Here is a 16465-nt window from a genome sequence, read left to right on the forward strand (position 1 = left end):
GTAGAAAGGCATCAGCACCAGAGCTTTGTGTGTGCGTGCTCTTCCCAAAGACAAAAGTGAGACTAAGACTGGATCGCATGACACACTTCCCTTCTAGTGATGTCATGCTTCTATCCCTTAAAGGCACATTACAACCTAAAGCATGGGGAGATGAGATTTTCTTTTGCATAGTGAGTTATTCAATAGTAACTTTAAAAAATTTTCAAACAATGCAGAAGTTGGGAGTACTGGTTACTGGCGACTACTTTGAGACCATTGGGAGAATTGAGAAAATGAACTGTAATGTTGTTATAATGATACAAAGACAGTAATCGCTCTTAAGGGACTGGGGAATATCTCGTTGGATATGCACCATAATGGCTTCACACAACTAATGTTTGTTAATGATGAAACAAATAAATAGATTTTTTGAAAAGACTGCAATAACAAAGACCAGGCATTTCTGTATAATTCTGAATGATTCATCAGGAAAAACCAATGAGTTTCATGGGGTTGAATTTAAGGCCCTCACCAGGGGCAGGTTTGATGGCTGGGGTGGGGTGGTGGGGGGCATTTAATCAGGTGGGAGGGTGAAGGGTGGGGACCCTGCCACTTTCCCACCTCTGCCCAGTCTAATTCCGGGGCAGGGAAGGCTCATGGGCGATCTTCCCACCCCACAGCTAATTGAGGCCCTTATATGGGCAATTAACGCCCACTTAAGGGCCTCAGCCTACTGCTGCTGGGATTCACCCAATGGCTGGTTGGGGATCAGCCATGCAGGAAGTTCGAAGCTCGAAAAGCAAACCTTGTCGGGATTGCTTGTGGGATCCAGGGAGTGGGGGATTGTCTCTTGTTCAAAGATAGTGCCTGTTCGAGGGCCCCATTGGGAAGGGGTGGGTCTGCTCAGATCCAAATTTTTGCACTTGGTGCTGACCCTCCTTTGCCTCCACTCCAACCCTCATCCTGCCACCCCAATCCCACAACCCCCATCACTCGGCTCTGGTCTGGGCCCTTCGGCGATTCTGGGCCTTGGGTGGGTGCATTGCCCACGGCAGCAACCATTCCTCCTGGCACTGCTGGGCAATGCATAGCTGCCAGCCTCTGATTGGCTGGTAGCTCTCAGAGGGACCCGATTTCCGCCCTGAGGGTCCTTGCCCAGCTTGTGGGAGCTTGCCTGATTGGCACTTACTTGGGCAGGCCTTCCCAAAAAGCAAGGTGGGGCTCTTGTTGGCTCTCCAGCTGGCAGGCGTGGCCCCTGGCACCTCCATTAAATGCGCCCATTATGTCTGTTTCTCCAGCATCCATCTTCACTCTGGCACAGTGAGACCATGCTGATGGTCTTTGGTAAAGCCAGTGATATGGTACATTGGGGGTTCAGCAGGCTCCAGTGTCTCTGTTGTGCACAAGTGGCCCATCTGCCCCCTCAGGTGAATGTAAAAAAAATGAATGACATGATTTGGTGTGCTCGTTAATGTTGATCCCTTAACCAAAACCTTAAAACGCGCAATCTGTTTGCGGGAGTTTGCTGCGTGTAGATTGGCTGCTGTGTTTCCTACATTACAGCAGTAACTACGTTTCACGAGCACTTAATTGGTTACAATTTGGCATTTCCTGAGGTTGTGAAAGGCACTTTAGAAGGCACTATATAAATGCAAGTCCCTCTTCGTTACAGCCCACTGTAAGATGCTGCTTTGTTATTGAAATGCTCAATTGTTTTTGAGACAGGTTTGTCAATAGTGAAACAAAGGAGTACAATCAGCTGTGTTACTTATCAACGTTAAAGGGTTTTGCCCAATGTCAGTCATTACTCTTATCTTTTCACCTTCTAGATCTCAGTGTCTGCTGATCCGGAATCCAAAAGAAAATGCCTACAGAGGAACTTGGTGAGTTCTGACCTGAAAAATCCTTCAATTCGTTTCATTTTGTTGAAACTCAATAATTAAAAGGGCTTTCCCAGAAGAAGTCTCTATAATGGTTTTATAATCAAGTATCTCTGCAACTGCTGCTGTTTTTCTCTAGCGTTTAATGTGAGTCTTGCTGAAAAAAGAGACATGTTGATGCTTTTTGTCTTGCACTCATCAGGATACTTTGCAAGAATACTAAATGTAAAGAGAACAACGATTTATACTTCATGAATAAGCACCCTCTTCTCATGAAGTATAAATTGCTGTTGCCTTTACATTTGGTATTCTTGCAAATGTCCTGATGAGTGCAAGATGAAAAGCTTCAACATGTTTCTTTTTTCAGCAATACTCAAGTTCTGCACTTTCAAATGACTATTAGTGTTTAATTGTTACTACTAAGAAGAAATGTTCTCCTGTGTGATAAACTGGCTTTCCAATCAGAGCTGCCATTTTTGCACCATTCTTGAAATATGACTTGGTTCCTGGCAATCCTCCTCCCCAGTGATTCAGCATGGCCAGACCACTTCATGGAGCAGTTAGGAGTGGGCAGTTTTTATTGCAAAAGTGGATGTGGGAATGAATGATTTGTGTAGGCCAGACATAAGGACACCAAAATTGTGTCATGCTGCAATCCTTGCACTTGTGACAGGTTCTTACCTGCCAGAGACCTTCGCCATTGGCACCTTTGGATGATGTGGGGTTGGTGGAGGACGCCTCCTTTGACTGGAGCTAGTAAGAACCTGTGTTACTAGGGATTCATCCTGGATACCATTTATCTAAGGAGGCTGCAAAATGCAGGATTTGGCGGTCAGCTTGGGAGGGATGTTGTGACCCTTCTACCACCGCGCCCCCCCCCGCCCCCTCTCCTCCCCACTGAAAAACTAGACTAGATCCCCAGAAACTGCCTTTAAAATATTTGTAAAAATTGCATGGGCCTGATCTGGAGCCCCAGTTCCAACATCTCTTTCTTCCCACGGGTCAGACTCTGAGGATTTTCTGGGTTTTGTCAGTGACCTCATTTGGAGTGAGGCACTGCCCCCACACCAAACAAAGGCTCATTTAGCTTTGGGCCTATTTGCAGAGACATTCCTGTTGGAATTGTGGAGGTGGTTCATTTAGAAGCTTTGTGGCATGTGTGTCCCGAGGCATTTTGTATATTATATAAAAAGTGTCAAGATACATTCTGAACGAAATCACTTTCAATGTGTATCTTGGTATGCTGTCACGGTTCTCCAATGATGTTTAAGCATTCATAACCTTTATTTAACTCCAGGGTCACTGTGAGAATGCTATAATGGTCCTGCAAAAATTCAACAGAACTCATCTTCTTCTCTGTGGAACCAATGCCCGTGAACCACGATGTTGGCTGCTTGTAAGTATGTTTGGAATAAATCTCAAAGTGTAATCCTCCTAAATGTGCTTTTCACCTTAAAGTTTCAGTCAAAGGCGTGTACAGTGACGACATGGATGGAGCTTAAACATACTGGGGGCAATTATCAATTTGAACAATAGAGTTAACTGGTGAGGTTGGGCCTCCTGCCTATTTTCTGCCTCTTTGATTGGTTGGACTACATATAGGGCAGCTAGCCTCTCCAACATCAGAGTTAACCCCTCATGTGTTACAGGGTGGCGGGCTTCAGGTTTGAGCCATTGACTGGCCAATGACATTTCCCAGACATGCCACTAGAGGCCTCGTGGTTCGAGACCAATAGGTGCTGGAAAATGGCCTGGATACTGTCCTGTTGCATATCTCCTATCATCGGGTCACAGGGCAGTAGGGATAGAGAACCGGGAGCAGGCTGGACTCTGTGCTGATTTTCTTTGTTCTTGGGATGTGAACATCACAAGCAAGGCCAGCACCTATTAGTGAGCCACCTTGAACCGCTGCAGTCCCTGTGGTGTAGGCACACCCACAGTGCTGTTAGGGAGGGAGTTCCAGGATTTTGACCCAGCGACAGTGAAGGAACAGCGATATATCTCCAAGTCAGGAAGGTGAGTGGCTTTGAGGGGAACTTGAAGGTGGTGATGTTCCCATGCATCTGTTGCCCCTGTCCTTCTAGGTGGTAGAGGTTGCAGAATTGTAAGGTGCTGTTAAGGGAAGCTTGGTGAGTTGCTGCATCTTGTAGATGGTACATGCTACTGCTACGGTGTTAGTGGTGGGGGGGAGTGAATGATTGAATTGGTAAATGGGGTGTCCATCAAATAAGCTGCTTTGTTCTTGAGTGTTGTTGGGAGTTGCACTCATCCTGTATCCCATCATGCTCCTGACTTGTGCCTTGTAGATGGTGGACAGACTTTGGGGAGTCAGGAGGTGAGTTACTTGCTGCAGGATTCCTAGCCTCTGACTTGCTCTTGTAGCCACAGTATTTATGGCTAGTCCAGTTCAGTTTCTGGTCAATGGTAACCCCCAGGATGTTGATAATGGGGGATCAGCGATTGTAATGCTACTGAATGTGAAAGGGAGATAATTAGATTCTCTCTTGTTGGAGATGGTTGTTGCCTGGCATTGATGTGGCACCAACGTGACTTGTCACTTATCAGCCCAAACCTGAATGTTGTCCATGTCTTGCTGCATGTGGGCACAGATTGCTTCAGTATCTGAGGAGTCGCGAATGGTGCTGAACATCGTGCAATCATCATTGAACATCCCCTCTTCTGATGGAGGGAAGGTCATTGATGAAGCAGCTGAAGACGGTTGGGTCTAGGACACTACCCTGAGGAAATCCTGCAGTGATGTCCCGGGACTGAGATGATTGACTTCCAACAACCACAACCATCTTCCTTGTATGTTTTCAGGGAGACCTAGAGACTCATAATGAAGAAAATATTTAAAATAATTTCTTACTTCCATCTTATTCATTTGCAAACCTCCATTTTGATAGGATAAGCTCCATTGAAATGTGTCACTGGAGTGTGACATTAGAATAATGATAATAGTGTTCCACCTTAAAAAAAACTAATTTGCCAAACACCCATTTGTATGGCTACGCATCTAAAATGCCTGACATTATATCAAAGGAATATAATTTAACTATTATAGTAAACATATCATTGGGGGGCAAATGCCACTCGGAGACTGGAGTTGATCAGAGAAAGGTAATTTTTATTACAAGCATGCAGGGGAAAGATTCAAGCTGCAGAATCTCTCAAAATTGCATTTAAAATAACATACATTTATATTCAGTACAGGTTTAGCTAGCCATTTGCCTAAGCATGTTTTGTCTGCTCATGGCCTTCATGTATCCCTCGTAAACACATACTGTTCTACTCTCACTGACAAGCAGGCTAGAAAAGCAAAAAACAGCTCAGGCTTACCAGCTACAGTAACTTCATCTCTGTACACATACAACAGATGTGTAGGGTTGTGATGGAAAAATACAGCAAGTGAGACAACTTTCATTAATATCACTCACTTCGGAAGTATTAATTCCCCACATCACATATCATATCGCTCATCTAATTTAGTAACCATTGTCTGCAGTTACTTGCTGCAGTTGTACAGAGCCTTGGTGAGACTGCACCAGTATTGTGCAGCAATTGTATTGTGTATTCTTATCTAAGGAAGGATGTACTTGCCGTAGAGGGAGTGCAATAGAGGTTCACCAGACTTACCCTTGGGATGGTAGGATTGTCTTATGAAGAGAGATTGAGGAAACTGAGCCTGTATTTGCCAGAGTTCCAAAGAATGAGAGGTGATCTCATTGTAGCTTACAAAATTCTTGCAGGGTATGATGGGGTAGATGTGGATAAGATGTTTCCCCTGGCTGGTGAGTCTAGAACAAGGGGACAAAGTCTCATAATAAGGGGCCGGCCATTTAAGACAGAGATGAGGAGGAATTTCTTTGCTCAGAGGGTGGTGAATCGTTGGAATTCTCTACCCCAGAGGATTGTGGAAGCTCAATCACTGAGTATGTTCAAGACAGAAATTGATAGATTTCTGGATACCAATGACACCAATTGATATGGGGATAGTGGGGGAAAATGCTCTGTTTGAATGGTGGAATAGACTCGATGAGCCGAATGGCCTACTCCTGCTCTGATTTCCTATGTTTGTGAACACATTTATTTTTAATAAACATTTTTGGAGTCAAGAAACCAGATTCCATGGAATCCTGGAACAACAATATAGAAATTGTTTGAGTGGTAAAAGACCATGAAGATTCATCTATATTACCCTCTACCATCCTGGTTATCACACAATATGACAACTCTGCACACGTTTTTCTTTCTATTTAAGTAAGAATCCTTCTTGGACTATTGTTTCTGTTACATGAGATCATCCATTAATTTTAGAGAATAAAAATACCAATCAACGGTGATTTTTTTTTTATAGTTGAACAATGAACCGACCCCAATTATCAACGGAGGAGGACGTCACTTAGGGCAAGGTGTATGCCCCTTCACCCCAAAACACGGCTTCACTTCATTGGTTGAAGGTAGGACCTCTTGCAATTCAAATTCAGAATCCATTGGAGACCAAGGGCCAGCTTACTCAGTGTGTGTGTGTTTTGACTTCTAATTACAGAAGGAAGATTCTATTCAGTAGCACCTTTACATGAGAATGGAAATGGTCTGCACCTTCGGGGGTTTAAGAAGGAAACTGGTGGGTCATGGCTACTTTCTGTTGACGAGTGGCTGACAGGTAAGTGTGAACACAATTACTTTTTGCCACTCTCTTTAAATGTTTCAATCTGCTTATATCTGTCTTTCCCACCATCACTCTGGCAGGGTAGTGATTTTTTTTCTTCCCCATCTCCAATTTTCTATCTCGAAAGCCGTGGGATCAGTTCCATGACTGTCACCTGAGGTTCAGGATATATCAGGAGTAATAAGCCTGGGAATTGGTTGCGAGTTCCCTTCCCAGGGATACTGAGGCCAATAGAATACCCAACAGCACCACCCCCGCCCCCCCCAACCATCCATATCCCACTCCCCCCGCCCTCCCCCACAACCAACCCATCACCATGCTGGTTCAGATCACATCCCTCAACATGGACTTGAGATTGAATCTTTTGTGGCTCAGTGTCACACTTCCTACTTTATTTAATCACTGAGTTATAGAGAAACATATGATGGTGATACAGTCATGGTGTTCTGTATTTTGAACTTCTGCTTATATTTCAACAAGGGAATGACTTCTATTCCCTTGGTATTTGTTTACTTTTTCTCATTGCTAATAACAAAAGGCAACATTCTACACTCTTGGGACAGAAGTGGACCCCATTACACCCATTTTACAGGCATAGTATTGAAGCTATGAGGCCCGATTTTGGAGGCCTAATGTCCTGCACCATAAGGATGCCTGTCAAATGCCTGAACTGAAATTGGGTTCGATTGTTTTTCCCGGCATCCCTAATGGCCATCTAAAGCAGGCAGTGGGGTCCTTATACATGCAAGTGAGAGCCCAAAGGCTCGTTTTTGGCCCCCTGGCTGGATTGGGCCGGGCAGCATCAGAATCTTTCAGGTGCCTCTCAGCTTTCCAGCCGGAAGTAAGTCCTGTGGAGCCAACAGATGCAGGGTAGCTTCCCTGACTCAATAATCACCATGATCGCACCTCCCTCAGCCAGCTGGAGCACTCTCAAAACCCCGAACATTAACCAGTCAACTGAGCACAGACCAAATCAGCCAACCTGACATTTCCTCGGTCCGTAAGACTCACTGAGTTATCAGTTAAATTTGTTAGACTGTTCTGGGGGCAGGTTAGATTGCTCAACTTGTGACATCGAGAGGACCTTGGAGCAGCTGAACAGGAACAGATCCTCTCCTTTAGAAGGGTGAGGTCACTGCAACATATTCCATTCCTTCCTGTTTACCAATTATTAATAACCAATGCTGTGGTTTTGTATTTTAAATGTCTAGCTGCTATTTTGTGCGTCGCGTTTCCACTCTGTGCAGTGCCAGGCGCAGCCAGGGTTCCGCAGAGCAAGGATAAACCCAAGTCACAGATTAGCAGAAGCAACAAATGAAAACACACTGGGCGGAATTTTACGGCCCCTCCCGCCGGTGGGATTTTCCAATCCTGCCGAAAGTCAATGGAATTTTGAACGGCTCACCTTACAGCTCCGACCCCACCACGATGAGGTCATAAAACTCCACAATGGGAGCTTCACATGGGGAGAACACAGGTTCTGTAATCTTGGTACAACGCCTTCATTTTGATGTGACCAAAAGCAACACAGAAAGCTCTGCATTATCATTGATGGAGTGAATGAGCACAGACTCATAGGAGAGAAAGATTGAAAACTTTCCCAAGCATGTGGTGGGGGTGGGGGGGTTGGGGGGGGGGGGGGTGGTGTGTGTGCAAAAACACTACAAAGAAAAAACTTGGGAGCTTTAAATTATATAGAGTGTCAGCTGGACCCCCTAAATTCAAGACCACCCCAGAGACCTGAACACATCATCTAGGCTACACTCAGTGCAGCACTCCCTCAGTACTGCACTGGTCAGAAGTTCTATCTTTCAACTGCCCTCTCTGATGGATAAAAGATAGGTAAAAGACCCAATGGTGTTACTTCTTCCTAGTGTCTTAGCCAATATTTATCCCTTCACCAATATCACTAAAACATGATCTAATCATTTATCCCATTGCTGGTTGTGAGAGCTTACTGTGAACAAATTGACCCATGTTTCCTGCATTGCAATAGTAACTACACTTCCAAAATTGGCTTTGGGATGTCCTGAGGCAATGAATGGTGCTATATAAATGCAAATCTATCTTTCTGAACCTCTAGTTACAGACTTTCAGCTGTCTTTTATTTTCTGTGTTCCTAGTTTCCAATTTAAGATGTGCTGCCTGATCTGCTCCAGACCATCCTCGCCAAGCGTCCATGTTATTGATCAATATTCCTGTTTGCTTCTATTTAGATCCTAATTTTGTAGGAATGTCGCCGATTGATGACCAGATTTTCATGTTCTTCAGGGAAAAGAACATGCAGAAAAATCTAGACATTGACCCCTGGATGTCACGAGTTGCCCAAGTCTGTAAGGTGGGCAAGTCTAACATATAGTGACGTGATTTGCTGTCATTTTCAGATGGATGTTTAATACATCAGGATGAAACTTCACTATAACCTGTTGTCACATTTTCCTGAGGTATGGGAGTACAGCACTTGTTGCTGTCTCTTTTCAATATTCTATAGGCCACCCTCTTGAATATCTATCCCAACACTGGTGTTCATCTTACTGACCAGAGGGACAACTGATGTTGCGGATTGGGGACTTGTTGTAGAGACTGCTCGAGTTTAATTTCCTTTGCTAGTGACTTGGACCGTCCACCTAATTTATAAAAGTGTCAAGTGTTTTAAAATCTATCTTTGCTCTGTTGGTGATCTGTCCCGATTTCCTTCCTGTTTGGGCAGTGAAATTGTCTCAACTGAATCCAAGGAGCAGTATTCGGCTTCAAAAGGCAGAGCCTACAGCCACAAAATAATAACATTGAGGTAAAACCTGTCCTCGGCCAAGCTCCTTCCCTTCCAGTCCGAGCCACTGTCTGATCCAGAGCAGAAGTCCCAGTCAATCGTCTCCTCTTTAACCCACAGGTGATAAGGTATTCGAAGCGCCCCCATCATGTTCAAATACCTCAGCACCGATCACAGCTGGAACCTGAGATTTTCTGAGGCTCTGGGTCGGTATGAGTTATTCATTGCTGAGCCATCAAGAGGTCAGATATCCATCTCCACGTGCAACGTCGAGCGGCTCCCTATCGTTGTAGCCTCCTACAGCCCTATAAACCTCCAAGATCATCCTTCAAAATTCTCATCTTTGTTTTCAAGTCTCTCGTCACCTCTCCTCCGTTTCTCTGTGACTTCCTCCAAACCTACAACCCTCCAAGCCCTGTGTTTCTCCAATTCTACCCTCTTGCGGGTCCGTCCCTCATTTCCATTAAGAGCTGTACCTTCAGCTGGCTTGGCCCTAAACTCTGGAATTAACTCCCTAGACTTTCTCACATCTCCTCCTTTTAGACACTCTTTAAAACCTACCACTTCAAACAACCTTCTCTTCATCTGCTCTAATGTTCCCTTTTGACTCCGCCCGAGTCACATTCTTGTTTGGTAGTGATTCCTGTGAAGGATGTTTCACTTGATTAAAGGTGCAATATAAATGCAAGCTGCTGTTGTTGATTTGTGGGTCAATTCAGTACATGAGGTTGAATAAAGTGGTCACCATCTACCAAAATGACAAATCACCCCACAGGAAGGTTCACTGCAGCAAGGGGGTTTCTGTATTCACACATTGTCGTGTAATCTCAGATCACATTGTAAAACTCTGACCCTGTACTCCCATAATTCAATGCATGAGGTGCTCACTGATGTCATAGCATAAAGGTTGAAGGTGGCTCTAAGTGCTCACTCATTAGGAACATACGTTCTGGTCACTCCAGTGATAGACAGGTTTCCATTCCACTGCTCTTAATAGGTTCACTGTACATGTGATGGAATGTTACAGACTCTGATCTCTCTTCTCTCAAGGATGACAAAGGTGGTTCTAGACAGCGCTTGCAACATAAGTGGGCAACCTTTTTGAAAGCACGACTGCTGTGTAGTGTTCCTACCGATCACGTGAATTTCAACCGGATTCAAGATGTCTATGTTGCTAAATCAAATAACAGTGAAGACAGAGTTTATGGAATTTTCAAAAGTAACTGGTGAGTCCACAAGAATTGCAGAATAGATTGGACATAATCAAAAATAAAAAAGCTGATTCATTAAAGTCGGACCCATCCCAACAATAGTACAACCTGCTCAAGTTATTGATCCCATTCCCCACACCTCTCACCTCCACACAGTCACATCTTCAGTCCACCTGCCCATTAAAACATGCTTCACTTTTCCCAACCATTGAGGTTAATGATCCATTGACAAATAAAAATGTATTATAACTCTCTGATGGACAAAATGTCTTTAGAATCCAAACACACATGAGGCATTCAACATGAAAAGTGTGTAAACGATGTGGGCTTAAACAGATTGAAACCAGAGTGACTTCTCCCACGAACAACTCATTCATTGCAGGAAGTACATTGTGGGCTTTGTCACATGGTTAAAAGGGCACTTTCTCCCTGAGAAATATGTGAAGATTTAGGGACGGGGAAAGAGGGTGATAAAGTCTCACCGTTTAATATGTAGCCAGCTCTGGATTAATGCTGTAGTGTGGTCATAGAGAGAGGGAGGGGACAAGACTGCATTTGGTTGCGATGTCTAGTGTGTGGACTCGCACGCTGAGCGAGGCTGCCTGAGTGCGATGTCAGAGAGAGCTCCCCTGTCCATGAAGCTGAATCAGATTCCCATTCTGCACTCTAATATCAAATTCCAATCTAGGGATAAGAATTCAAAAGTTCAGGAGTAGCTTTTAAAATGTTCAAATGAGATGGGGAACATTTTATTAAAACTAGTCCGGAAAACCAAGGTTTATGTCGTCGATGTTATTACCTTGCAGGAAAATCAATGCAGTTTGTTTGATTTCTCTTTCTTAACCTGAACATTTGATTAAATATCTTGTCTTTTTCAGGAACGGCGCAGCAATTTGCACCTACTCCGTGAGGGACATTAATAATGTGTTTAGAACTTCCAAATTCAAAGGTTTCTCCGAAGATATTCCTAATCCCAGACCTGGCACGGTAAGAAATTGCTGACTGTTGGCCGATTGGGTGTGTTGAGTTTATCTGATTAAGGAAATGTGCTTGAAATACTTCAGGGAAATCAATGAATTAATCACTAAGTGAGGATTGAAGTGCCATGCTATCTTTGTGACACTAGTTATTCTGTCATTGGGAGTGAAGACAAACGTAATCTTTCAGATCAAGCTCAGAGAATGAGGGAAAATTGGACCAGGGTATGTGTCCACTTTAATGTCATACATTCTGGGCTGAATTTTATGGCCCCGTCTCCGGGGGGTGGGGGGTGCAGAGCTGGGAAATGCAGCAAGCCGTTCAAAAGTCCATTGACTTTGATAAGATCGGAAAATCCGGTCGGTGGAGGGGGCCATAAAATTCCACCCTCTGTCCTTATTTTTACAGAATGCTTGGATTTAATCATGATATTCATGGTTGAGTAGCAAAACTTGCAACAATTTGAACAGCAGAGTAGAGTTGGTTGGAGCAAAGGAATATTACAAGCTGAGGGGCTGGGAGGTGCCAAACTGAGGCACCACAGTGGCACATCTGGTGGGAAGGTGTATTCACACTGTGACATGTTTACATAGATAGTTGCCATTACAAATGTTCACAAAGGAATTTATAACAGAAAAATTGACACAAAAGTGTGACAAAAATGTGACGAGGATACACGGCTTAGTGACATCCGCTCGCCCAGTTAACTGGACAGTGTCTTGAAAATCCATTTAATGTGCAGTTAAGTCAGAACTTCTCCCCAAAGAAAATCAACTACAATGCATTCTGGCATTGTAGAAACACAATCTGCATCAAAGACTAGTCTGATACACATACAGGACAAATATCTCTCACGGTTCAGTAGCATTCATTGGAATCTGATAACTCAAAAATCACAGATTTGTAGTGCTCTGCAAATGCTGGCCTAGACTGTATATTCAAATACTATGGCTCAGATGTTTAATCAGTCCACCTGGGTTCCATCACGGAATCCAGAGGATGAAGAACATTGTGAATCACTACAACATCCAATCTGCACATGACTGAACTGATCAAATCTAATCAAACATAATCTTTCATCTAACATTTCTTCTAATTTTTGTTTGAGTCTGTGCCCATCTGTCAATTTTCTTCTTCCTTATCTCTTTCCTAATTGGTTATTTCCTCTTTCATCATTCACCAATCATATTACAGAAAATCTTTCTCCTGAATTTCAATTCCTTTTCCCTACCATTTCTACGTATCCGATTCTACCAGAACAAACTTAGCCAATCGGTTACTAGCAAAAAGAGCAAAGGTTCCCAAACTGTGGGTCGTGACCCCCAGTGGGGTTGCAACGTGAGCAGTTGAGGTTGTGAGCTCCTAGGCGGCAATGGTGGTGTGGAGCACAGACTCAGATGGGGCAGCCCTAGAATCAGCCCTCTCATGCATGCACGCAATTTTCTTTCTTGCCTTGGCCTGGTGGGTGTGGCCCAATGAAATGAGCTCCGAGGCTTGATCGCTGCTTCCAACAAAGCCTCCAAAACATTAAGTGCCCAAGATTATTTTTCTAGAGCTTTTGCTCTTTTAAAAGTTGTAAATTGTGATTTTGTGTCTGTACCCCTGCCATACCCTTTCCCCACCCCCACCTACCCCTTTGCATCACTCTGGGGTCAACCAATTTTTAAACGTTAAAATGGGGTCACAGAGCGAGAAAGTTTGGGAAGCATTGTCTAAGAGAGGGGGAGGCTCTCTGGCCTCTCACCTTGGGCAGGGATATGGTGCAGAGGGACCCCAAAAGGTGCCTAATTGATAAATAACTTACAGGCTCTCATTCTTCCCACCTTATTGCAGTGTGACAAAGACACTCAAGGACTGCCAGATATAGTACTGAACGTTATAGAGAATCATCCTGAAATGGTCACCAACATCCAGCCAATCGGAAAAGCTCCCCTTGTGATAGAGAAAGCGGATCGCTTCAAGAAAATAGTAGTGGATTCCGTTGTTGACTTCAATGGGAAAGTGTCCTGGGTCCTTTTCCTGGCTATGGGTAGGTCTTGCCAGCTAAAGATTTGTACAGAAGATTCCTGATTTTTGCCTTTGTATATTACTAGATGCCTAACAGATTGATTGTCAACTATGGCAAGGTCAAGTATAATAGATGTGTGGCACATCATAGAATTATAGAATGATGCAGCACAGGCTAAGGCCATTCAGTCCATCACGTCCGTGTTGTTTCTTTGCAATCCAATTTATCTCACTCTCTTACTCCTTCACAATAGCCCTGCAATTTTTTTCTTTCATGTATTTATCCAATTCTCTTTCGAATCATTGGCCTGAATTGTGTGCTTGTCTGACACGTGCGATCGGTAGGCCTTGGAGCGGACAGGAAACCGCCCCCCCCCCCTGACCACGATCGCCCTCCGACCCTGATTTCATGTTGGTTAGCTAATTAACGGCCAGCCAGCGTGAAATGTGCCCGGAGAAAGGCTCAGCACTGCTGATGTGGGCAGGAAGAGGGCGGGTGCTGGTGTGCGCTTCCACTGAGCTCCCTGAAGGCAGACAGCTGCCGACCCCCAAATAATAAAAGAAAGCACAAAAATTCTGCAAAAAGTGTCATGGCAGCACAATCAAGCACCTGAAAGCAGACCTCATTTTAAAAACACAGTCTCCAGATATTATTATTTTAAACCCTAACGGAGATTTCATCCCGCCCTTGGATGAGGTTTCATCAAAAATGTAAAGCCCTCCTGGCCAATTGACCCATCAGCCAATTGTAAGGTTGGACAGGCCACTAATAATCGCTTTCAATTTGTCCGTTAATGAGATTAATTGCCCACTTAATTGTCAGCGGACGCTCTTCTGACTTTTGCGTGCACCCGCCGAGCGAAATATCGCACGGGTCCACTCGCCTGACGTCATCTCGCACAATTTTATCCCCATTCAGGCTGGGCACGCGCCTGCCCGCGGGACACAAAATTGTGCCAATTGAATCTGCTTCCACTGTCCCCCTTCAGATGGATGTTTTAGATAGTGGGATAATACTTCAGATCTTTCTGTGAGTAAAGCTGTGTGGAGACAGGGACTCATCATTTCAGTTCTTTTCCTGGAGGTGGGTTTGGAGGAAAATAGTGTTTGTTTGTGCTGCCACTGCCCTCATGTTTTTCCGTCTTGTTTTTCCCTCTACTCCGCTCCTTGACTCCACATGATTTATACGGATAAACTTCATGCTGTAAAATTTGGGATTCCTTCATTGTTGCTGAATCAAAATCCTGGAACTCCCTCCCTAACAGCACAGTGGGTGTACCTACACCATGTGGACTGCAGCGGTTCAAGAAGGCAGTTCACCACCACCTCCGAGGGCAATTAGGGATGGGCAATAAATGCCCACATCCCATGAATGAATTAAACAAGAGTGTGGTAGCTGTCACTCAGAGGAACATTATAGGTCTCCTGGAAGTATCAGGGTGATAATTTTGCAACACAGTGGCGCATTTTTGTGCAAAATTGTGTCACAGTGATGAGTAAATGCTGAGGCAAGTTACAATTAAACACAGTTTGCTACCACTGCAGAAGATTACCGATTTGAAGCTTATGCCAGGAATATATCAGGATTTGGCAGCAATTGACTTCTGCCCTTGTGTGAATGCGAAGAAATTCTTTTATGATATTAATCAGCCTTGTTCTAATTAAATGGCAGAACAAGCTTGAGGGACTAAATGGCCTCCCCCTGTTCTATGGGTGGAATATTGCTGTTGGCGTGCGGGGGTGGGCCTGAAACGCGGACGGGTAAAATGACGCACGATGATGTCGGGCGTGCATCCCAATGTCATTTCGATATTTCATTTGGCTGGCGGGCGGCGGCCGAACTGTCAACGACCTATTAAGGCCATTAAAAAAGCAATTAAAGTTGTTAACAATGCTGCCCGTGCAACCTTAAGGCTGGCGGGTAGGCGAAGAGCCCAAGTGGCCTTCGCGTTTTTCAGGAAACCTCATCCACGGGCAGGATGAGTTTTCCTGAAGCTTGTATGAAGTAAAAAAATAAATTTTATTGATTTCATAAACATGTCCCAGCTCATGCGACACTGGCACATGAGGGGACGTGTTTGAATAATTTTTTACTTTATTATTTAAATGTTTTTATTATGCCCTTAATCTCCCTGAGTTGGCTCCGTGACTCAGGGAGATGGGCGGGCATTAATTGGCATGCCCGCGTAAACTGGCAGCACGCAGCCGATCGCGGGTGGCAATCGGCTCCACCCCTACCCAGCCCGACCGACATTGGTAAGATTCTACCCTATGTTCCTATTTTTGTCAGTAAATGGAAAATTGATTAAACTTGTAAACCAAGTGTAAACTTTATCTCATGTACAATTACAGGGTTGAGGTGTTAAACCAAGGCCCTATCTGCTGTCTCAGGTGGCAGTTAAAGATCCCATGACACTATTTTGAGGAAGATGTTTTAGCCAATATTTATCCTTCACCTAAACTACTGAGATAGAAGATCAGTCATTCTAGTTGAGTGGTGGAACAGGCTCAAGGGGATGAATGGCCTAGTCCTGTTCCTAGTTTGTATGTTCATAGTCATTCATTTGGAATAGGAACATAGGAGCGGGAGTAGGCCACTCAGCCCTTCGAGCCTGCTCCTTTGCCATTACATATAATCAGGTAAAATGATTCAATTCGTATTACTAAATGAATATTTTAAGGATATTCAAGGCCTAGCTTGTCATATTGGGATTTTTGGCTCTTTTTGAGATTTCAGCTATAGGTTGTCAGAGGAATGTGAATTCGTATTGTTTTTACATTTTTGAAACTTTGGGCCTCTCTTTTTCTCCTACAGGAAATGGTAAAATCCAGAAGGTCCTTGAGATCGGTCAGTCAGTCTTCACCATTTCAGAACTTGAGGTTTTAAAGGAGCCAGGACCAATCTTGTCAATGTCTCTTGACTCTGAAAGTGTAAGTGCAAAGGTCAATGGGGGGGTCATCATCCTGA

At 44.2% G+C, this 16465-nt stretch overlaps 1 protein-coding gene across 4 annotated transcripts in view; it reads left to right on the forward strand.

Annotated features, from left to right (window-relative positions):
* The window catches only part of LOC144670137 (semaphorin-7A-like), a 101750-nt gene that overhangs the window by 74080 nt on the left and 11205 nt on the right, over nt 1–16465 (forward strand). For all 4 annotated transcript variants that reach the window (XM_078532602.1, XM_078532601.1, XM_078532600.1 and 1 more), the window contains 9 exons: nt 1809–1862; nt 3157–3255; nt 6217–6319; nt 6409–6525; nt 8748–8869; nt 10352–10527; nt 11391–11499; nt 13324–13519; nt 16313–16428. In XM_078532602.1, coding sequence (XP_078388728.1) covers nt 3178–3255; nt 6217–6319; nt 6409–6525; nt 8748–8869; nt 10352–10527; nt 11391–11499; nt 13324–13519; nt 16313–16428 — 1017 coding nt within the window. In that variant the 5' untranslated portion in view covers nt 1809–1862; nt 3157–3177. The remainder of the gene's footprint in view (nt 1–1808; nt 1863–3156; nt 3256–6216; nt 6320–6408; nt 6526–8747; nt 8870–10351; nt 10528–11390; nt 11500–13323; nt 13520–16312; nt 16429–16465) is intronic.

This window comes from Cetorhinus maximus, chromosome 30 (assembly GCF_964194155.1).
Source record: "Cetorhinus maximus chromosome 30, sCetMax3.hap1.1, whole genome shotgun sequence".
Classification (NCBI taxonomy): domain Eukaryota; kingdom Metazoa; phylum Chordata; class Chondrichthyes; order Lamniformes; family Cetorhinidae; genus Cetorhinus; species Cetorhinus maximus.